This window comes from Suricata suricatta, chromosome 1, assembly GCF_006229205.1.
Source record: "Suricata suricatta isolate VVHF042 chromosome 1, meerkat_22Aug2017_6uvM2_HiC, whole genome shotgun sequence".
In the NCBI taxonomy this organism is placed as follows: Eukaryota; Metazoa; Chordata; class Mammalia; order Carnivora; family Herpestidae; genus Suricata; species Suricata suricatta.
This window is the reverse complement of record NC_043700.1, coordinates 112,914,735-112,938,643: the sequence shown is the minus strand read 5'-3', so window position 1 is coordinate 112,938,643 and position 23,909 is coordinate 112,914,735. Positions and strand designations below refer to the sequence as shown.

The 23,909-nt window shown below is 37.6% G+C and overlaps 1 protein-coding gene across 2 annotated transcripts in view; it reads left to right on the top strand.

Annotated features, from left to right (window-relative positions):
* The window catches only part of NFKB1 (nuclear factor kappa B subunit 1), a 114,919-nt gene that overhangs the window by 13,747 nt on the left and 77,263 nt on the right, over positions 1-23,909 (top strand). The window contains exons 2-5 of one of the 2 annotated variants that reach the window (XM_029942630.1): positions 9,416-9,461; positions 14,150-14,225; positions 18,542-18,579; positions 22,548-22,646. In XM_029942630.1, the coding sequence (XP_029798490.1) occupies positions 9,423-9,461; positions 14,150-14,225; positions 18,542-18,579; positions 22,548-22,646 (252 nt within the window). In that variant the 5' untranslated portion in view covers positions 9,416-9,422. Of the gene's footprint in view, positions 1-9,415; positions 9,462-14,149; positions 14,226-18,538; positions 18,580-22,547; positions 22,647-23,909 lie in introns of both variants that reach the window. The other variant, XM_029942623.1, reaches the window with a different exon arrangement.

Here is a 23,909-nt window from a genome sequence, read left to right as displayed (position 1 = left end):
CACGGTTAGTGGGTTTGAGCCCCGCATCAGACTCAGAGCCTGGATCCTGCTTTAGATTCTGTGTCCCCTCTCTCTTTGCCCCTCCCCCATTCATGCTCTGATTCTCTCTGTCTCAATGATAAATAAAAACATTAAAATATTAAAAAAAAAAAAAGAGTCGGATGCTCAACCGACTGAGCCACCAAGGGTCCCATCTTTTTTATTAATTTTTATCAGTTTATAACTAAGCCTATTTTTATTTGTGTTTATTCAACATGGCGATTTTTGAGATTCTTGGATATATGGGCTGATTTTTTTAAATCATATTTTGGGAGCTCCTGGATGGCTCAGTTACTTAAATGTAAGACCACCTGATAGCATTTCAAAGGTCACTAAAGGTATCTTAATTTCTTTCTGCTTTTTATCTGTGTCCTTCAGTTTAGATAGTTTTGATTGACTACTATTCAAGTTTATTAATCCTTTCTTCTACAGTGTTTAATATGCTGATCAGGTCACCTAGTGAAATCTCATTTTGATCTAAAATTTTCCAGGGCACCTGGGTGGCTCAGTTGGTTAGGCATCTGAATTCAGCTCAGGTCATGATCTCACTGTTCATGAGTTTGAACCCCACGTCAGACTCTGTGCTGACAGCTTAGAACCTGGAGCCTGCTTCGAATTCTGTGACTCCCTTTCTCTGCCCCTCCGCTGTGTGCGCTCTCTCTCTCTTTCTCTCTCTCTCTCTCAAAAATAAACATTGAAAATAAATAAATAAATAAAATGTCCTGAGGGTCTTTTTCTTTTTTATTTCCATTTCTCTTCCAAGATTTCCTATCCATACATTATATTCATCTTTTCCTTTATATTCTTGGACATATTGCTATTAACAGTTTTAAAGTCACTGATTGCTAATTCTATAATTTGTGTCATTGGTTTTTTTTTTTTTTAGTCATATTCTCCTACTTCTTCATATGTTTTATCCTTTTTTGTTGTCCATTGTGGGTACTCCGCCATAGAGAGGATGTATTTTTGTCTTCCTGTAAAGAGTGTTGAGTTTATTTTGTAATAGACAATAAATTTACTGGTGAATCACCTCGTTTTAAAAGATAAATTTAGAATAGCCTTTATTCTAGGGCATGTTCTTTATTCCAATAGCATGGTCTTTCTGGGGTCAAATCTGAATGCTCAGATTATCGTCCTGGATAACTGGAACTGCAGTGTCTCTAATAGGTTCTCCAAATTTCTGGAATCTCCATTCAGCTCTTAGATCCCCAGCATCTGTTTTTCCATTTTCAGAATCTTGTTCTGCACTAGTGCAGCTTAATATTTATTCATTGACCAGAGGTGACCCCTATGTAGATTTCTGAGCCATTTTTTCCTGTGGAAATTCCTCATTTCTGATGCTCTGCCCAGTGAGATTGCTGTTCTGTTTGGATTCTACTTCCTTGTGTCATAGTTTGGAACATACTCAGTCAAAAGGTGAATTTGGAGCTCTTCTCAAGTGTTTCCATTCTCTTATGGTGTACAGCCTAATGCTGTGTCTTGTCCAGTGTCTTCCATTATTGCCTCAAGTATTTTGTACAGTTTTACCAGTGGACAAGCTCAGTAATTGTTACCCTGACATGACTGAGAGCAGAAGTCCACATTTTGACACATCTGAAATTGCGATATTTTCTGCCATTAGTATAAATATTAATTGTTAAAAGGTGCTTAGTATTTATTAATTTGGTGATACAAAGAAGTAAAGCTCTCGTATCTCCTTTTTAGACATTTATATCCACTTAAGAAAATGGTGTACATACACACACACACACACACACACACACACACACACATATGGTTAAATTGCAGTAGAACGTATGTTGTCAAGGGTGACATCACCAGTACATGTAAGTGTGATAGCCCTTATGTCGACAACGTACCTGTCAGTTACAGAGAAAATACAGAGTTTCTAGGAAGAGGTTGGATTTGAGTGGAGGCTTAAGGAGTAGGTGATATTTAAGTTGGAAAGATGGCATTTCAGGATGCAAGGCTACTGTGAAACACAATACAAGGTGGAAATGAGCAATGCATTTTTGAATGACCAGTCTGCCTATAATAAAGGGTTTGGGTTACGACATAGTAATAAGTGATGTTTATAATATGATTTAATATAATAATATCATAAGCTGAGTGGTTGAGGGCTTTTGACTTTATCTTGTAAGTAATACGGAAATAATATGAAATGTGCTTAGGAAAGAAACACCACAATAAGGGAGAATAATAGGGAGGCTACTGCTGTCATCAGGAAGCGAGGCAGGGAAAGTATAAGTAGGTACAACAGTAGGCATAGAAAGGTGGGGCAGATACAGGATATAATACAAGGAAGGAATCAGCAGAAATCAGTTACTGATTGAATATGTGTGAGATAAGGAGAAGGAAAGGAGAAAAGTGTGACTGAACTTTTCATTCTGAGTACCTGAGACAATGATACACTGGTAGAAAGTGGGAAGTCCAGAACGGGGCCATTGCTGCAGGAATGATTACTTTGATTTTAGATATTAGAGAGTTGAAAGTCTTAGAATATTATAATTTGTTTCCGAGGAGCCTGGGAATTGGTGCAGTTGGTTAGGCATCTAGCTCTTGATCTCGACTCAGACCAGGATCTCAGTGTGTGGGTTTCAAGCACTGCATCGGGCTCTGTGCTGATGGCACAGAGCCTGCTTGGGATTCTGTCTCTCCTTCTCTTTGCCCCTCCCCAGTTTGTGCACACGCTCCCTCTCTTTCTCTCTCAAAATAAATAAATAAAATGTAAAAAAACTTTAACATATCACAGTTTTTAATGGTATTGCTATTTAAAGTTAGCAGCTATGTATTAATATTTACATTTTGAAGGTTTTAATGGTACTAATTTTATTTCTGTTTACATCACAGTATTTTTGGTTAATGTACTTGTTTCCTTTATGTTGGGAACTGAAGAAGCAGATACAGTAAAAATGAGTACAAAGTCCCAGGGTGGGGGTTGGTGAAGGGGGGATTCCCAATAGGACCTTAACAACTAAAATGTAATTACTGAATTACCAGAATAACTAACCCATGCCATACTCACCTCCCATTTCCCGTGACACTTGCCAGTTTGCATTGTTTGCCTATTGGTCTTCCTACTTAAAAAACTGTCACATTAGTTGGCTTTTGCTGTAAAAAATTTCCACAAAGCTAATTAAAACACAAACGTTTGTTACTTCTCTCAATTTGGCGGGTTCTCCAGGTCATCTGGGCGGGACTGGCTCTGCTGATCTCTGATTTGGTTGCTCATCTGATGCTGTTTGGTCTAGAGGTGTCTCAGCTAGGACTGTGCCTCTCTGCCCCACATGGTCTCTCATCTTCCAGTTGGCTAGCTCAGGCTTGTTCCCATGGCGGCAGCGTTCCAAGAAATCAAGAATGGCTGTTGCATAGCCTCTTGAAGCTTGCATTTAAAACTCAAGCTTCTACCTATTCTGTTGTACAGACACAAGTAACAGAGCTTCCAGGATTGTGCAGACCCAAATCCAGGCGTGCCCGGATTCAAGGGATGGAAAAATAGATTTTACCTTTTGTTGGGTAGTGTTGCAAAGAATGTTGTGTCATTGTTTTTATTCTACAAATGTAGGCTCTGGGAGTAGATTCTTGTATACTTTGCTATCTTTGGTAACTGACACATAGGAAGCCTAAATATTTTTTTCATGAATAACTAAATTAATGAAGGGAGCAATACATTCAAGGAATAATTCAATATACCTTTGTTTTGCTGTGTTTTTTTAATTTTTAATGTTTATTTATTCCGAGAGAGAGAGAGAGAGAGAGAGAGAGAGAGAGAGAGAGAGAAAACGCGTGTGCGCGCACGTGTGCCTCCGCGTGAAGGGGCGGGGAGGGGCAGGAGAGAGGGAGACACAGAATCCGAAGCAGGTTCCAGGCTCCAAGGTGTCAGAACAGAGTCTGACGTGAGGCTCAAACTGGCCATCGGCGAGATCATAACTTGAGCTGAAGTCTGAGGCTCAACCCACAGAGCCATCCTGGCATCCCTCAATATACTTTAGTTTTAAAGATATGCTTACTTTTATCATGCCGTTAGTGAGTATGGTGTTTTCTACAAACATATTTCAGAAAGAGAGTCTCTTCATTTTCCTTCTATCCTTTGTAATGGAACAAAGGAGATATTTGAAACAAAACAAAATAAAAAGCAACTAATGCTTGAGCTATTCCTGTCATTTTTACCTTCACATTTGATTATCTTAGGAAGAACTCACTTGAGTGCATTGTCACAGTCCTGTTCCACTTTACTGGCTGTGCTGTGTGTAGACTAGCTCCAGCCTGAACATTCAGGAGGCCTGCAGCAAAGTGCTGTATTAAAATGAATAAAATTGGGAGTCAAGGAAAACATCACATCTGCCTCTTAGCTAAGTAAACAAACTGCAGTCTGGAGAGTCGGAAGAGCTAGCATCACTCTGTCGACCTCAGCAACTGACTTTTTCTCTGTAAACCTCAGTTTTCTCATCTGGGACTGTACTTCTCAGAAATACTATGAAAATTAAGTGAAATATGTGAAGCATCAGCTATGATTCCTGATTCCCAAGAGGTAATCAATAAAGTTTAGTTCTTTCTACATATGAATCAAAAGCATATGCCTTTCGTCAGGGTTTGTCATTATTGGCATTTAGGGTCAGATATTTCTTCCTTGTAAAGGGCTATCCTCTGCATTATGGGATGTTTTAGCAGCATTTCTGACCTCTACATACTGGATGCCAGTAGGACCATTCACTCAGTGTGACAGCTAAAAATGTCTCCAGACATTGCCAAATGTCCCTAGTGGCAAAACACAGCATTTTATTCAACATTGCTAAGCATAGGATTAAGGAGGGAATGTGACAGTGTACCCATAAATGTAGGATAGGAAAGAAAAGTACTTGATTCTTCTCAGACAAGATCTGGTGCTTTCAGGTACAGCCGTAGGCATCTGATTCTTCTCAGAATGCTTAAAACCCTCACTGTCTCTCTTACTCTTTCTTCTTGTAATTTCACATAAACAAATATTTATTATGCTCTAACAAAATTGTTAACATTTACTATGTACCATTAACTATGTTAACAAGCTGTGCATGAACTAATATTTGAATGTCATGTACCTATCTACCATCTTTAGATTGGCATTCCATTGTGAACAGGGACCTTATCTTATACCAGCTCCAGTCACAATGTATTTGAACTTAGGAGGTAGCAATTCTTCATGGGTCACATAGTCCCATTGCACCCAAATAAAACAATCCAGAGCTGAAAATGGATGATGACCTGGAAAAATATGGAAAATGAGTTTATACAAATAAATGCAGTAAATTCCAAATATTGGTTTTTTTCAAACTTTTAAAAATCAGGCATTCTGAGAAAAGTAAACCCATCATTGACTTTTCTTTCATCATCACTAGCCAATATATCATGAGAAAGAAGTAATTAATTTCAACTGTAATGTTATATTTTTTCTATTATATTTATGAAGAGGATTCCAGTAGTGCTTAGAAATTTTTCACTCATTCATTCTTCGTGTTTTATTCACTATATGTCATTAGTTGTTAAAGATGTCAGAGTTAAGCATTAAGTTCAGAACAGGGTTTGATTTTTCTCTTTTTTCTTAAAACTGTCTATTTCTAATTAAATAAATGAGTTAGAAAATTAAAACATAGGAATGTATAACTTAGGGAGCAGTAGTCTCCATGTCACTATGTATGGATCTGAATTATTATTTTTAACAGTTATATAATATATAGATGTGAGTGTAGCATACTTGTAATTAAACAATCTATTGTCAAAGGACATTTAGATTGTTTCCAGTTTTTTGTGGTAATGCGCATCCTTGTACTTATTATTTCTTTTGCACACTTACTTCATATAATTCTTTAGTACAGTTTTGTGGAGGTGGAATTACAGAGTCAAAAGGTCGTATCTGTTGAATGTTTCACATTATATGTAGTACACATGTGTGTATACCTTGCGGTACATTTTCTCCAAAAACTCCTCTATAGAGAGAAACTCTATGCATGCCTGGCTGATTTCAGTTGGTTAAGCGTCCAACTCTTGGTTTTGGCTCAGGTCATGATCTCACAGTTTGTGAGTTTGAGCCTCATATTGGGGCTATCAGCTTGGAGTTTGTTTGGGAATTCTTTCTTGCTCCCTCTCTCTCCCAAAATAAAATTTTTTTTAAAAAAGAAACTCCAACATAGCTTTTGTCTTATCAGTTTATTATGCAACAGAGAAATGGTCAAAAGTCACTCTTTTTTCTTGTTATTTCTTCCTCATACCATGATGAGATAATTAAATTACACCTAAGTAGTGTCTGTTATAGCTGAATATAATCTTAAAAATAGAGACACTTTATCTTCTCTGATTCCCACCCACATCCTCTGAATGGCACCTGTAATTCTGTTTTTCAGACTACAGATTATGACCCATTAGAAGGTCATGAAATCAGTGGGTTTGAAAAGTTTTCTAAGTGTTTTTTTTTTTTTTTATGAAATCTAATAGAATTAAAAGAGTATGTTTTCTTACAGTGGGCTCTGATCAGAAAATCTGAATATATCTGATCCTAGAAAATGTACCTAGTTCTAAGAAGGGAAGTGGCCTTGGTCTTGCTGCCTTCACTAAGCACTCTTTGTGCTGGCCATTGATGTCAGCGGTGAGATTGTCACAGATGTGCAGAAAATAATCCATTAGGCATTTCATGTAGAGCTCATCACATATTCAGAACTTAGCCAGTTATAACATCATGCCTCTTGTGTGAGAAATACAGACCATTCCCTGGAGAAGCTGTTTTTATTGCTAGTTAGCTACATTTTCTATTTCCACAGTGTGAAAAATTTCCTGAAAACCTCAGCCATTACAGGAGAGAGACGCAGAGCTTAAGCCCATCTTCTCGCCAGTCAACCAAATATCTTCCTTTCTGTTTCAAGGTCCTTCCTCAAAAGCACAGAACTGTGCAAAGGGAAAGTGAGGGGAAGGGCACAGGGAGTAGGGGGGCAATAGGGGTTTTCCCTGGTCTTTCCTGATCCTTCAGTTCCAAAGGCTTATTTGGTATTTCAAATTTTTGAAATAAAACCCTGCTTTTACAATTAATGCAAATATTACTCAGTGATTCATCCTTTCCAAATAATTCTTGGTTTCTTTTGACATTTTATTTTTAAATTATGAATTAACATTGACATCATTCTAGGGGTACTGTCACCTCAGCTCTTCACAGTGAACTTAACTGTCTCACAAAGCCTGTAAAAGTTCAAATTTTAATCACCACCCAGGTATCTCTTGGGCTGCTGTTGGGCTTTTAAAAGTGTGATCGTTTGGCACACATTTGTGCAAAAATCATGGGCAGGATGTTGGCAAGAGGACTGTATTTACTTGGGTAGCTTATAGCCAGGATCTTCATTAAAGTTTTAATTCCAATAATGATCATGATAAGAACCCTGTGGCAGTTCTAATAAAAGAGATTTAGTTGAGTTTAAAAATCGGAGTGAGGGCCACTTTCTATTGAATCTATCCATTCAGAGGTCAGAAGGCCATCCTCAGATGAGTGTACACATCTACACACATACGTATATAATCAGAGTAACAGGCACTTCATGGATTCTGTCATTTTAGGAAGTCAACGGTCGCTCCTCTATTTTCGAAGACCATTGTTTGAGAGGATTCAGGTAGTCAGTCCACATTAATAGAAAGCCTAAAGACGAAAAAAAATGTTCTTAATATTTTTCTTGGAAGTTTGGACTCCTGTGGTATTCTAAGAATATGGATTTTTCACAAGGAGTATTGTAACTGGTATTAGCAGTGTATTTCAATGTAACACTTATTATTTTATGGGTTTTTTTAAATAACAAATTTATAATGATTCTTGGATATAGATATATACCTAAGTACATATAAAAATCCAGGTTTACAAAAAGAGTTGTGATCCATTCTTTCATTAACATTTGTTAGATAACTCACGTACTCCAAACTCAACAAAATTCTACTGTTTTCAAAGGTCCCTCCCTTCAAAACCCATCATTTTACAGATGAGGAACCATAGAGGCCATAGTGAGTCTCCTATATCCAGAGTCACACACCCAGCAGTGGAAGAACTCTGGAATTTTGAATGACTCAATTCCTTTCTATGGTATCAGGGCAATTTTCCTTTTTTAACTGCTTATCTTACTTGAATACAGTTATTTATAAATCTTCAGCAGCTTCCTTATTTTAAACAAATATTTCTTTAAAATCTGCATGGAATTCTTATTCTATGGGATGTACCTTTTTCCCTTTTGTTGGAGCTGGACACTGCTTTGTATACCACTAGCAATCCTCACAAGGCTTGTCTACTCCTTAGAAGTCACAGAGGTCAGTAACAGGAGAGGATTTCATTGGAAACCAGGGTCTTTGGAGGATTTTGTCCTTACTAGACTGTTAGGTAATGTATTCATTAGGGTAAAGGCTAGACTGTTTTAATTGAGAGACCCAGCAATACACTAGGTTAAAGAACAAGGAAATTTATTTCTTTCTCACATCACCTCCAGCATCAGCTGCCGTTTATCATCATCTATATGGTAGAGGCTGGGTTTCTCCATGTCTAGGTCTTATCCAGCAGGAAAGAGAAAAAAAACAAAAACATGAAGGGAGCATGTCAAGGACCTTAAGCCCAGACCTGGAAGTGACACACAATGGTTCTGACATTTCACTGGTGACCATTTCATCAAATGGCCATCCCTAATTCCAGGAAAATGTGAGGCAGGAGGACCTTCTCTGAGCTTCTTAGCTCAAGTAGCAGGTAGAAAACTTGGACACAGTTCTAGGCCCATCACAGAATTCTTGAAAGGTTGGAAAATACGCAAAGAACCAAGACTAAATCCTTCAAGTCTAGATGGTGACAAAAAGGAATGACCTAAGAATTTACGTATGTATGATTTTTATACAGAGGATGAAGATGGGTTGTACTCCAGGACACTGTTGCGAGCTTGCAGTAAGGGGTTTGGATTATACACAAGTGTGAATTCCTTGATTATGCAATTTTCCTGCTGTTAGATTTATATTCCAAAGAGGAATTACTGTTTTAAGAAGATGTTCCCCTCCCAAAATCTTTTAAAAAGGATTATGTTTGGTCTTGCTGGAATAATGTAGTTTACTCCTGCATGGTGAAATTTTTTTTTAAGTTTATTTATTTAGAGAGAGAGTGGCAGGGCGGGGGGGGGGAGCGGCAAAACGAGAGAGACAGAATCCCAAGCAGACTTGCACTGTCAGTGCAGAGCCTGACAATGGGCTCAATCTCATGAACCATGTGATCGATCGATAGTGGCCGATCAAGAGTCGGACCGTAACAGACTGAGCCACACAGGCGCCCCCTATGTGATGGAATTCTTAAGTGTCATTCCATTTTTACAGGTTTGTTTTGTTTTGTTTTGACATACAGCTCCAGAATGGCAGAAGACGATTCATATTTGGGAGGACATGAACAAGTAAGTGTTATAATTTCACTGACAATTTTTTATAAATGTGTTCATAGTATTTATCAGGAAAACTCTAAAATTGGTAAAAAATTTATTTTAAATGGTCTTTGCAGTTTCCTTGTGCCTCCATGTAAGGTTAGAGAGGACATGTCATATAAAATGAGTAACTGATACCCTCTCATCACACATACTGTTGCATAAAAATTATATATATAGGTCAAATGATAACTACCATATTAGTTTCCTAGGGCTACAGTAACAAATTGTCACAAAGAACATGGCTTTTAAAAAAAACCAAAACAGAAATATATTCTTTCACAGTTCTGGAGGACAGAAATACCAAAATCCAAAATCAAGATGATGACAGGGTTGGTTCCTTTCGGGAAGTTCTCAAGGAGAGTCTGTCCCAGGCTTCCCTCGGAGCTTCTGGTGGTCGTCAGCCACCCTCCACACTCCTTGGCTTGTGCCTACTTCACTCCTGCAGACCCGCCTTCTTTCCTGTGTCTCTGTCTCCAAATCTCCCTCTTTTCCCTGATAAGTCACCAGTCACTGGATTCACGTCCCACCCTTCCATATGATCTCATCTTAACTTGATTACTTCTGTCAAGACCCTATTTCTAAGTAAAGTTAAGTACACAGGTACTGGGGGTTAGAGCTTGAATGTATCTTTTTTGGGGGAAACACAAAATGTTTATTTAAAATTCATCTAATGAGAAGGCAGATTAGTGTAGTGAAAAGACTTTTTTCCTTAGAATTTGAATATCTTCATATAGGTGCCGGCTGCCACTAATCAGCTCTTTAAACTTGGGGAATCACACCCGTCCCCCCACCACCACCCCACTTTTCTCATTTGCAAAGTAAGAATGCTAGCCTCACACTCGCAGGGGTGTTGAAAAGACCAAATGGGCAATGAATCTGTTTTGGGAACATAAAACTTTTCATTATAATTATGTTTTCAGTTATGAAGGGACACCAACTTTTTTGCCCAACTTTTTACTTTGAAAAATTTCAGGTCTATAGAAATATTGAAGAGTCCAACAGATCTTCGTTGATATTTAATATTTTGCTTCTTCCCTGTCTTTCCCTCTGTCTCCCTCTCTCCTTTTCCCTCCCTTTCTTTCTCTCTGTGTATATACACACATACACATTCACATGTGTTTTATATTTTTATATTATACATACGTTAGATAAACCATTTGAAAGCAACTTTCAGGCTCTAGGGCAATATTAAATTTTTAATGTAATCATTTTAAGAAGTATTTAAATATTGAGAGATTTGTTCATTCATCGGCTATTTATTGAGGCATTACTACATACCAGAACACTGACTAAAGAGGACTACAGAAGTGATACACAGACCCTAAAATAGCTGCCATTCTAATAGGAGGGACAGAGGTATAGTTTCTAATTATGGTGATAAACGCCATCATAGTATTCTGCATGGAATGAGCCAGAAATGTTGAAAGGAATCACTCTACTTTGTTAGGCTAGACAAAGAGAGGGAACACTAGGCACCAGGAGACCCTGGACCAAGATTTGTAATCATTTCACATTGAAACTTTAGTGGCAACCACCTAAAAGATGGATTTTCCAATGTTATGAATGCAAACAATTAGGAAAATAAAATCAAAAGTGAAATTCTTTTTAAGGGATCTGGTATCACTTCTTCAAATAAAATAGACTTGCATAGCATTCATTACTCTTGATAATGTTCTGATTTATTTACAAAGAATGGGTAGGCATAGCTTTTCACATGAAGATGGCTCTTGTTGAATTTACTTGTACAAATGGTGATAGAGGATCAGTCTAGGAATGTTTTCTTTGATTACCGCAAAAAAGATATTTGGCTACTCATATTATCAAAACCTGCACTTTGCCATTCACTTTTATTATGCTATCTCTAACATTTAAAGGCAAACTCTAACAAGCTTGTTCTGCTTGGTTTTAGACCATGCTTTCCTGTCTATACACAGGAAATCTTATCAGCAAGAGATGGTCCTTTACGCCACACAAAAGTAAAACCTGCTGAAAACATTCATTTCGAGAGTTTTTCTTATGTGGCCTTTTGTGATCATCAGCAATAGGGGTGGGGTATGTTCTGACATTTCCATTTTTGAGGCAAGAGGTCTTTATAGTATGGTGGGAGTTTTTTCTTGTCTGAAGCTTAATGGCATATATTTCCTGAGGTCCACATGTCTCAGTGAGATATCCTCGGTGTTTAAGGTATTCCAGAATTTGCTCTCCAAGGGTAACGTAATATACAAGGTAAACTGCAGTGCACAACGTGGCTTGTCTTCCTGGTCGGAAGTGGGGTGTGTGTCTCTCCAAAGACCAGTACTCTGGTCCACTCCGTCATTTAAGCCCCTGCGGGACCTTAAGGAAGACATTTTTTTAGCTCGGTCATCTCTTCTGCTCTGAGACTGTTGAACACTCTCTATAAGGTGGCACCTGTTTTTACAATAACATGTTTTTTGATTCCTAGATTTCCTTTCCAGCAAACAATGAATAGCGTAGATGAATTCTACTCTTAAGCATTGACGTGTGGAGCATATTTACTGTTCCTCAATTGAAAATTTGCATACCTCACAACTGGATCTGAAGTGTTCTTTATTTAAACACTGTGTTTCTTACTCTTCATTTACCTAGGCATACTAGGATCTTAGGTTCCAGGAACTTCCGATAATATACTAATAAAGAAAAGGAGTAAATTGTAATACTGGTTTATCTTTTTGTTTAATACCAGCTCCAGCACACTTACTAACTAGCATAATATAAAAACTGAAATATGGTTGTTTTTGTGCAGCCCTTAGATATTTCAAACAGATGACTTATTTAGGTTGAAACAAATGCTAAGCTCAGAAATCTGAAGTTTATTTATTTATTTAAAGTTTATTTTGAGAGAGAAGGACAGAGCTTGAGCGGGGAAGGGGTAGAGACAAAGGGAGAGAGAGAATCTCAAGCAGCTTCCACACTGTCAGCACTGAGCCCAACACAGGACTTGAACTCATAAACTATGAGATCGTGAATTGAAATTAAGAGTCAGACACTTAACAGACTAAGCCACCCCAGAGCCCCAGCAATGTGTATTTTAAGTTTCTAAATCAACTAAATGGAAAGGAAAATTTCTCTTGGGATAAGTAATTATTAGTAACTTATCAGGATAGAATATATAATTTAATCAACACATGTTGGTTGTCCACTGTATGAGTTCTCTGTTGGCTACTGTAACCAGTTAGCACACATTTAGTTACTTAAAATGACACAAATGTATTCTTTTACAATCTAAGTGTCAGAAGTCTGAAGTCCAGGCATTGGCCCGGCTCATTCTTTCTGGAGGCTTTCCTTGCCTTGCCTCCTTGAGCTTCTAGAGGTTTCCTGCATTCCCGGGCTTGTGACACCATCACTTCAACTTCTTGTTTCCACTATCACGCCTCCTACCTTCACTTCTTCTTATGAACCCACTGGGATCATTCAGGATTAGCTCTGTGTCCATAACATCTGCAAAACTCCTTTTGCTCTATGACATAACATTCAAGGTTCTGCAGATTAGGCTGTAGGTGTCTTAAGGGAAGCCATTACCCAGCCTGCCGTTCCCACTAGATTCCCGGTATTCCGCACTGTGCTAGGTAAGCAACGGTGGAAAAGAAGTGAGGGAGCTCAGGGCTCAGTTATATCGGCTGCTCATACTGTAAGTTATATTTTCAGTTTCTCTGTAAATTGTTCCAGGGCTGTTGCCTAAGTCTTACAGGCTTTGAAGTTGTATGGCTAGAGCAGGAGTTAATTTGCCATTATCAAAGATATATTTCTAGGATTTCTCGGACCATATTCTTATGCACATATTTCTGAGAGAGTACAGCCTTTAAGTCATTCATTAAGAAAAGATTAAGGATCCATTCTGTTTTAAACATACACTGGGCTCTGAAGTTTTCCTGGTGAGCTAGCTAGAGTGGGTTCTGGCTTCTCTGGACTTTATAGTTAGGTCATTCTTCTTAAATCCTTTTGTCACAAAAAAACTGAGCTCCCAGGTAAAGATCTGTACACATGAGAACTCAGCTAGGTGTCGTGAACATATTTTTAAAACCCTGACTTGAAATATTTTCAGATTCTTTTTTTTTCTTTTTGCTTTAGTTTTGGTTCCAGTTACTGTTTTAGGTGTAGCAAATTCAAATATTGAATACAATGTACCCCAATGTTCATAGTGGCACTTTCAACAATAGCCAAATCATGAAAAGAACCTAAATGTCCATCACCTGATGAATGAATCAAGAAGATGTGGTATATATATACAATGGAGTATTACATGGTGATGAGAAAGAATGAAATCTGGCCATTGGTAGCAACCTGGATGGACCTCGAGGGTATCATGCTAAGTGAAATAAGTCAGGCAGAGAAGGATAGATACCATATGTTTGCACTCATAGGTCTAAGAGAAGAAACCTAACACAGGACCATAGGGAGGGGAAGGGGGAAAGAGAGCTGGGGAGAGTGAGGGACACAAATCATGAGAGACTATTGAATACTGAGAACGAACCAAGGGCTGAAGGGGGAGGGGGAGGGGAGGACGGGGGTGATGGTCATGGAGGGGGGCACTTGTAAGGAGAAGCACTGGGTGTTATATGGAAACCAATTTGACAATAAACTATTATATAAAAAAAAGAGAAATAAGGATCAAATTATTTACTTTTTCTTTTTTACAGATGTTTCATTTGGAGCCTTTGACTCATACAATGTTTAATCCAGAAATATTTCAACCAGAGATGCCACTACCTACAGGTAAGAAAAGTCCTCATCCCTGTTGCCCTGTAATCTGTTTTGCTTTTGCTTTTTTTAAAATTCAAGATTTGCTAATAACTTCTTTTAGAAAGTCAGTAAGATGTCTAGAAAGGAAATGGTGATTTCTGTTTTAAAAACCAACTTTCACTATACTATACTTTTCAAGTTTTATGTATTTGTTTTGATTGAGAGCGTGCTTGCACGTACGCGTGTGCTCAAGCAGGGGAGGGGTAGAGAGCGAGGGAGAGAAAGGACCCACCCGGCTCCACTCCCCATCAGCACAGAGCCTGACATGGGGCTCAGTCTCATGAGTCATGAGATCATGACCCAAGCAGAAATCTAGAGTCAGATGCTTAAACCAACTGAGCCACCCAATTGCCTCTCACTATACTTTTTTGAATTATATTTGCACAAAAACATTCTATCCCATTTACCCATTGTCTGACTTACAATTGTTAGTGATATCTGCTAGGACAGCTCAGAAGGAATTTCTTTACTTGTATCATTTTCCTTTTTGCCCAATCTTATTAGTTCTGGGTTCTATATAACTCCTGATAGAGAATGTGTGTGTATGTGTGTGTGTGTGTGTGTGTGTGTGTGTGTGTGTGTGTGTGTGAGTCTCAGCTTCTCAGATCTATTCTCCAAACATTTATTTGAGCTCCTATAATATGCCATCCAATATGCCAGGCACCAGAGAAACAAAGTTTACAAAAATCACAAGAATCATCTCAGTAGAAAAAATCATCTTTTAAAAAAACTTTTAACTTCACATTTGGACCAGTTGGATAAAACCCATGATAATCCTCCTTCCTTCTAACATGAGTGCATTATCACCATTGACAAATTGTTGGATCTCACATGAGTGATTTAAAAAATCAAGTCATTTAGTCTCTCTTTCTATTTATTGATTTGTATGTCACCTAGCGTGATGGGTCCTCCAGTCCCCAGCGGGACTTGACAGATGTTCTGAGGCAGTGTGAGTAAATTGTGGAAGTTGTATAGAAAAGAGAGAGTTTTGTGATTAGGGCATGTGGCTGGCTTAGTCAGCAGAGCATGTGACTGTTGATCTCAGAGTTGCAAGTTTGAGCCCCACATTGGGTGTAGAGATTACTTTAAATTTTAAAAAAACAGAGCATTGTAAGCACTGAGGTGGATGGACGTCGGCTCTTCTCTTTACTGTGGACTTCTTGTCCTCCTGGGGAGATCCCATTTGCACCATTCTCGCTTAAAAGTATTGTTGTAACTACGGTATTTACTTTTGCTTTTTAAAAATCAGAATGTTTTTCTGCATTTTTATCTCTATTACATACTTCTAGGCATTCTTGGGAGGGGAAAAAGTAAATCTGGTATATGTGCACCTTCCCTAGTAGAAGTGGTATTGCGAGGCCTTTCTCTCTTTCCCCCACAAAACAGATCATGCAGGCTGCCGTAGCTGAGGTCTCTTGAAGTGCTGTCCAATCTGAGCTCTAGGTCAGCTTCCTGTGAACAAGTAAATATCTTGGTAACTCTGTGTTTCCTGTGAAACTTTTATTCTGGGGTTCAAAGTATCTTTCTTAGTATCAATGCTTTATTGAAAGTTTAAGACCTTGGTTTTGTCCTAAGAAGACATAAACATTTCCATTTGATGCCCTGTAAATGCCAAACGGTACCCTGAGTAGATGCTTTGTTTTTATTTCATCGAGTTTATGGAGGTTGAAATAAGATTATCAAAAGAAATGTCTCCGTAAATATTGTGGTCAGAGCTTCATGTCGTAGAAATTATTTTGCCATAGTATTAGAAAACTTTTAAAAATTTACCTCAAAATCTCATATTCTATTTATTACCTCATCATTTTTACTGCTAGGATTTTCCCTCTTTGTTGTAGTGACATGGTCCAACTTTTATGATTCAAGATGTATGGATGGTTTTTTTACTCACATTTTATAGGGATAGAAAGGTTATGGGAACCAATCAGTGGTAACTTGTAATTCTCATATGGACTGTTTTATCTTCTTGAAATCTAAAACTATTAGTTGTTGAAAATTCTATGGGATATGGTATAACTTTTAAGTCCATAATATATATACTGTAATTTAAATTTCTCCACACAGTGGGATGTTAGTTCCTGGCATTGAAATGTGGCCAAATGAAAATTGGCATTAAAATGAATATACGCATATCAAATCTAATTTTCTGGTTGGCTCAACTTTTGAGTGTGTTTGCTAAAAGAGAAAAATTGGCCCCATTTCACTAATAAAATTCCCAAATGTTGGAATTTCACATATTTAAAGGAAATTAAAGCATACAGCAAAAAATAATAGCAAAACTTCAAGTATCTTTAGAAGAGTTAGTAAGTGAGAGACTTGAAGTTTAATGTAGATGTGATCCAACTCTTCTGTATTTTCCATGGCATACAAAGGTTGCTGTTTTAGAGGCTTCTCTTCTTGATTTATCATTCTAGAGGGAATGCTCTTATGAGTAGAAATGTTACATTACCCACGGGCTATATTTGTAGTGTGAGAATATTTCTGTTTCTAAGCACTTTTTTTTTCTTATCAAAAATTAAATTCTAGTCATTTTTGGAATTTTTAAATTGCAATTTTTTTCTTAAAAGTAGTTGAAAGTGTCCAGGGATAAATTTCATACAGGCAAGAGATGATAATTTTCTTAAATTACATATACATTAGCCAGCCACTACCCATTTTTCCTTTCTTGTGTATGTTTTACTTCAGATTCAGTCACTTTTCAACTGACTTCCTTATAAATTTCTTGCATAATAACAGGAAATAATTCTACCTTTGTTTGTTCCAGTTTTCTAGCCTTATCCTGATTCATCATAATACAAAGAAGATAAAAATAAATTCTCGCTCAGGTTATAGTGTATTTTTAATTTCAACATGAAGGCTTAAATCTTCTTCGTAAATGTATTTATCTAAAATAATATGGGGGCTCCTTCGGTTAAACATCTGACTTCAGCTCTTGTGGTTTGTGAGTTCCAGCCCCACATCGGGCTCTGTGCTAACAGCTCAGAGCCTGGAGCCTGCTTCGGATTCTGGGTCTCTCTCTCTGATCTTCCCCAACGTATGCTCTTTCTCTCTCCCTCTCTCTCTCTTTCTCTCTCCCTCTCTCTCCCTCTCTCTCTCTCTCTCTCTCTCTCTCTCTCTCTCTCTCTCTCTCTCTCTGTCTCTCTCTCACACACACACACAATAAACTTAAGAAACTTATAAAAAATAAAATAATATAAGTTTTTGTTATCTAAAAGAATGAATTCTGGCTAGGAGAAAGTGAAGACTGATATGAACACAAATGCATTCTCCTAGAGCTTTGTTAGTATCAAACATCTTAATTTACAGTCAAATGAGTGAGAAACACCTTATGCCTCTATTTTTTGCAGAGCTATGAGTTATTATACTATTGACATAAAAGCCAGCTGGAGAGCTTAGAGGCTTTCTCATAATGAATAGTTTGTATTTATACTAACAGAGATTCTGGTTTTCCTTTGAATATCCGAGGCAGATATAGTCAAGATATGGATTAAACATCGAGTTTTCTTTATGTTTTTTTAATAATTAATTAGAATGCACCTATCTTTGATTAAATTATTTTCAGGATTTTATACAATATTTGTGCCATTTTAGATGAATTCAGCACAATATTCAGAAGTTGTATACAAACATCAAAAGCTATGGATTAACAAGAAAAGTCCTCCATGTCTGACAGACCAAATTAGATAGTGGGGGAAAGGGGAAACAGCCTGGCCAGTTGGGAAACAAAGGCAGTACTTAGGGATTCAAATAAGGGGAAGTCACTGAACACTTAGTGTCAGGAAAGGTAGGTAGCTGGAGATCACTATCTGTGTATTTCACGCGTGTAGGCGCGAGCTTAGTCTCTTACACTTTCACACTGAGCACACTCTCTTTGAGGAATGGAAGTCTGTGTCTAACGATGTGAAGGCAAAAGGAAATGTGATGGTGCCCAGGAAATGGTTGCTGCTTTTCATTGGTATTTGTGTCATTTCAAAAATGCTTTGTTGGTAGACAAGGTTGTGAGGGCTATTGACGTCTTCATCCTTGCCTGACAGACATCACGCCTTTTCTTGGGTTTCAGCAGATGTTTATTTATTGTGATTCTCTAAAGGTATAAAACTTGTTAAGAATCAATTTACTATTCAGATGAGGAAGGTAAATCATATCATTATAAAATTTTAGCTAAAAATGAATTTGAAACCTCTATTTAAAGACATAATTTCAGTTTTTACATGCTTTAGATTTTGTAGCAAATTTGAGAAGCCTCACAGTTTCTTTTGCTTTCTGTTTGTTGTTTTCATGTTCAGCAGATGGTCCATACCTTCAAATATTAGAGCAACCTAAACAGGTAAGATGGTTAAAGGGATGGGACTTCCTCTTTCAATGTTAGAGCCATAAGTTTCCTATTAATATCTCAAGCACTGAGTAAAATAAGTGAATGTTATGAAGGAAGTAGTTTATCCAGAAGTTCAACACCCAACCCAAACTGTGTCACAACTTTATTCGCCCACTTCGTATTTCTGTTAGTCATCCTTCTAGGTGTCCTGAGCCTCAGTACATAGTCCTATAAAACCTAGATGATTGTAGATCCTTGGTATCTCACGGTCTCCACCACCTTGGCTTAGCAGCCACTCCTACAAAAGGCGCAGTTGTCTGCATTCATATTCATGTTTAAGGAAATAGGCAATTTTATACACTGAGTTACAACCATCAGCCCTGTCCATGTACATGTGGTGCTTCTTAGCTTTCCTCCTTCCTTTAGAAGCTCCAGCCTTTTCTGTTTTGTCTTTGGATCATGTGACCTTAAAGGCTAGAACTACCAAGAGGGTGTAGATAAAGTATTAGAAGGGACAATTGACTCCTCTTTCCTCTAGTGTTAGCTTTAGATTCAACCCCTTTGGACACAGAGGGGGAGCATTTTATTTTATCAGGCTCTTCCTCTTACCACTAGGTTTTATAGGGGATGCCTGGGAATCGAAGTGGTTTCCTCACCGTACTCCAACTCTGTGGATAAATATTTACTGGAAATTGATGGGACCATTGCTATGAAAAAGGAGAGAGAATCTTAATACTTTCTTACCGGGCAGAACTCAATTATTAGGGAGATTATTAGGGCAATAGTATACTCCCTCATAGACTGAGGTCAAAGTCAGTAAATCTCTGAATGGATGTGTTTACCCAATTTGTGTGACTAGGAATGCATATACCTGCTGTCTTGGAATTATTAGTTATTACCCAAAAGCTTTCTTAGTGCTTTTAGTAGCTCAGCTGAGTGAAACACTTTGGTACTGTGTAATATTTAATAAATGCTAACTAGGTCAAGAACTTAAAGCTTCCACTGTGGTTACTATAATGATAACATGTATTTGGATTTTGGTCAGAATTTACAGGCTGTAACTATCTTAACTATCATGCTAAGGCTGAACCAAGGCAAAAGTTTTTGATGCGGGGACAAGAATGCCACACGAGACTTGGGTGCATTATTCTACTTGCTTGCAGTGGCAGACCGACTCCCCTTTGCTTTACCTCCATGTCCAGTTCTTTAGCGGTGACTTCTCCCAAAAGGTAGCCAAGTCTCTCAAGGACCCTCTCAGTGCAAGTTTATCCCCCAGGAGTCTGCTCAGCAGTCTGGCCTCCTAGAAAATTTTCTAGCTTGCAAAATCTGTGTGATCCATGAACGTGAGAAATCAAGCTAAAATCTGTTTCTCTGTATACCAGGAAAAGCATGTTTTTCAAATATTATTTTCGTAAGCATAGCACTACAATAAGAATATTTAAATACAGTTTCTTATTATGGGTCCAAGAGTCATAAAAAATAAATTGACATGATTTATGGTTATGTAGGTCCAAAATTCAAAATTTAATACACTATATGTAGATGTGTGAAAGCTTACCTGAGTAAAACAGTATGTTACCAAACCGAAGTTATTTTGATGTCTGACTCCAGTGAAAGTAAAAAGATTGTCTTTACATCAAACTTTCTGACCGGATGGATATAGCCCTTGCCTTTGAGGTTGATGACTCATTGTAAGCAAATGGAGTTACTAAAATGAATGGCTGTGGATTGACAAACCTCTAATCTCAAAATTTTTAAATCAGAAACACATTATAACGATGCATGTGAAGATATCTTATCTTCCTGAAAAAAAAAAAAAGTACCGCATTTCCATCCTCGGATTAAAAATTCCTTTGCACAGAAGTTTAGATGCTCTTACTCAACCACAAATAATATATATTGTTTCTCAAATTGTAAGCAAGCTATTAAGATGTGTCTCTCTACTTATGCTCTATTTGACACTACTCCCAATAAGATATAAAAGTATACATGTATGTTTCCCCACCTGTCCTAAAGGGATTTTTTTGATTAAAAATAATGAATTACTTTATCAAAAATTTTTTTAATTTTTAAAATAAATTAGAAGAATGTTCTTTTTCCTTTGCCACAATTTTCCCCAGCTTTGACAGAGATTAGTCATAATGTAGACGACTAATCTTTAGAATATCCAGTTTGCTACATATTATTCAGTGCAATTACCTAATGCTGTTTAAAAATGGAAGTTGTATTTAAATAGGTTAGTAATCAATAAATCTCTGTCTTTTTGATTAGTCAATTTTGGAGGCTCATGTTACACATGCTGTTGGTTTTTCATGCTTCTTTCATGGAATTAGTAAAAACGAAGCCAACAGTCTTCATTTATAAAAGGTATAGGGCTGGATTTGTAACTTATTTTTTAGTTTGAATTTTATAAGAAGCTAAACAGAAAAATTACTCCTGATAACTAACCTCACCTCAAAAGGTTTCCCTGGTATTAGGTTTGATATCTCCTGAGGAGTCATATGCAAAAGTTGTTTTAAGTCCCGATTTGTTGAGTTGATTGCACACTCTAGATCCATGGGTGACCTGAGGAGCTTTCCTACACAAGGGAATTTACTTCAGGCCTTACTCATCCCATGAAATATGCTTTAAGACTTAATCCTCTTTGGAAATCAGAAAATTCACAGAAAATACAGGGACAGTTCCAGATGCTTACCAGAGGTCTAAATTAGTTTAGGGCCCCTGGATCATTCAGATTGTTTCAAGACCCTATGATGCATAATAAAATGCAGTGCAATCTAAGGAGGGCAAGAATTTTTACACTGTCGCATGAGCTCAAAGCTGTTAAAATCTTTGCATTTGCCAGGCTTTGCAATTGTTAAAAGAGTATGCAAGGTAGAAAGCCCCAACCAGCAAGTGGTGGGTGTGTGGAGCTCCTAATGGCCTAGTGATCTGACACTGTTGATATGAAATCAATCCCACTAAAAATAAATGAAAGGTGAGGATGTTCCATAGAGCATATTAAGATATTTGAAGAAGATTTGAAAAAAGAAAAACTATCTGGTTAACTTTAAACTATAACACTACCACATATTGATTGACATCATTATAAAGCTGAGTCTTCCAGGAAAAACAATGAAAGCTCCCTTAATATCTAATTCGTTTTCGTAACAGTCCTTGTTTTATTCTTTGTATACAAATATGCACAATTATAATGGTTAGCTTTGTAAATCATAAAATGCTAGAACTGAAGTAGACCTTACAGATGATGTCTTATCTTCTCATTTGCATAGAAAAGCCAAAACAAAACATGGAGCTTCCAGTAAATAGGACAGTTGGTAACAGCTTCCAGCTAACTCTTCACTGACCTACTCCATCTGTAGAATTCTTGAGTTAACAGTGTTGAAAGGGATTATCTAGTTTTGGACTCATCCAGTTCAGTTAATATATCAAGATTGAGCTTGATAATATCAATAACCATAAAATCCAAAATCTTGCCTTCTGAACTGTCGCGTAGGGTGTGTTCTGTAACACTAATGCAGTATATTTAACAGGACATTTCTGTACTTCCTCCTGAACCAACTGTAATTGGAGTAGATAAAGGAATTTTTTTAAGTAAGAGTCAAAGAAGCATAACTCAGTAATATGGCCAAGTTCAGAGCTTGGCAGCCGCAATTTGAGATGAGGAAGCTCTGATTCAAACAAGCTGCAGCATGTCGGGTCCAGGGCTTAGGCTCTGCACATGCGCACAGCGGAAGAGGTTCTGCAGGCTCAGGGACCTGGCCTTCAAGCCACAGATCTGTAGATACGTATCAATTAACATCAGTGTACAGAATAAGATTATGAGAAAAGTGGTTTTCATTTGCAAAGTCCTCTTTCACAGTTGTGCTTTTCTTCTCTCATTTGATATACACAAGAACTTAAAATGTGCATATAACTTTGCCCCTGTAATTTTTAATAAGTATTTCTCAAACTTGTTGGCTCTGTATTTATCTTTGCAGAGAGGGTTTCGTTTCCGTTATGTGTGTGAAGGCCCATCCCATGGTGGACTCCCTGGTGCATCTAGTGAAAAGAACAAGAAATCCTACCCTCAGGTCAAAGTAAGTTTGTGGTGTTCTTCTCTATCTTTCTGGAAGATTTTATTTCCTAAGAGCAAAAGAAAGGAATGCTTAAGTGTATATACCTGCCTTTACTCCTAAGCTGTTTGCATGATCATTATAATTTTTATTTATTTATTTTTCATTATAATTTTTAAATAGAAATTTGACCCTTAGCAATAGAAGTGACAGATTTTAAAATTCTGTTAGTATTTTCATTTAGGAGAAATTGTTTCAGCATTAACAAGCTTTTCCTATTTCTTGATCATCACCACGTGTTTTTAGTTTAGTGAAATTTTAGTAAGTCTTTGAAAGAGGTACTTGACTTCAGCCCTTTGGAAATTTTTTGAAAAACAACAGATGACCAAGGGTGTGGATTATGTGGCATGGTATTTAAGATCACGAGCTCAGATCCAGGGTCTGTTAATTGCAATGTGCCTTTGACTAGGTTATCCAGCACTTCTAAACCTCAGTACCACAATGTGTACAGTGCAGAAATCTTGATGGTCTGTACTTGATAGAGTCTTTTAGACACTTTTAGAGATTAGATGAGAAAATGTATACGAGTGTTCCACAGAGAGCCTGAAAGAACTCTAGGGCCTTTATTTGAGCAACTGTGTAACTACATGTGATGGTCCTTGGAATCTACTGCTTCCTGACATTCCTGTAGCATGCTTTCTCAGGCCTTTTACACAACTCCAAGTTCTTTTTCTGTTTGTTTAATTGAGAATGTCATTCTCAGAGGTAGTTTGAGTTTTTTACTTTCATAACATGATGCTGTGGTTCACAGACTGATAAAAGTTTTATAGATAAGCCAGTCAATAATTGCAATGTCACTGTTTATTAAAAAAAAAAAAAAAGTTGTCAGTAATTCAAGACTTTGGCAAATGGTTAACTCATTTCCCACTCAGGTGTGTGTTCCTTTCAAGGAAGAACGTACTAATACCTGACGGTTTTTGTTCGTTTGTTTTTGTCAATCGGGGAAGGGCAACAGGACAGAGCCTCAGCACACCTGTGATGTGAAGGAAATTTGCTTAGGCTTGCCAGCCTCATGTTCCGGTTCCTCCCTCTCCTCTCTCTCCACTTCTACGGCCCAGGCATCTCTAATTTCTTATCCCTGTTGCAACACAAAAGACAAAATACTGTGATGTTATTCCTTACCTTGCCAGTGAAGCTCATATCAGTCCTACCAATCCCATTTGCATTTGAAGTCTCCTAGCTCCTGTGTGGAGTGGAAGCCGTTTCTCCCTCTCAGGGCCATCGGGC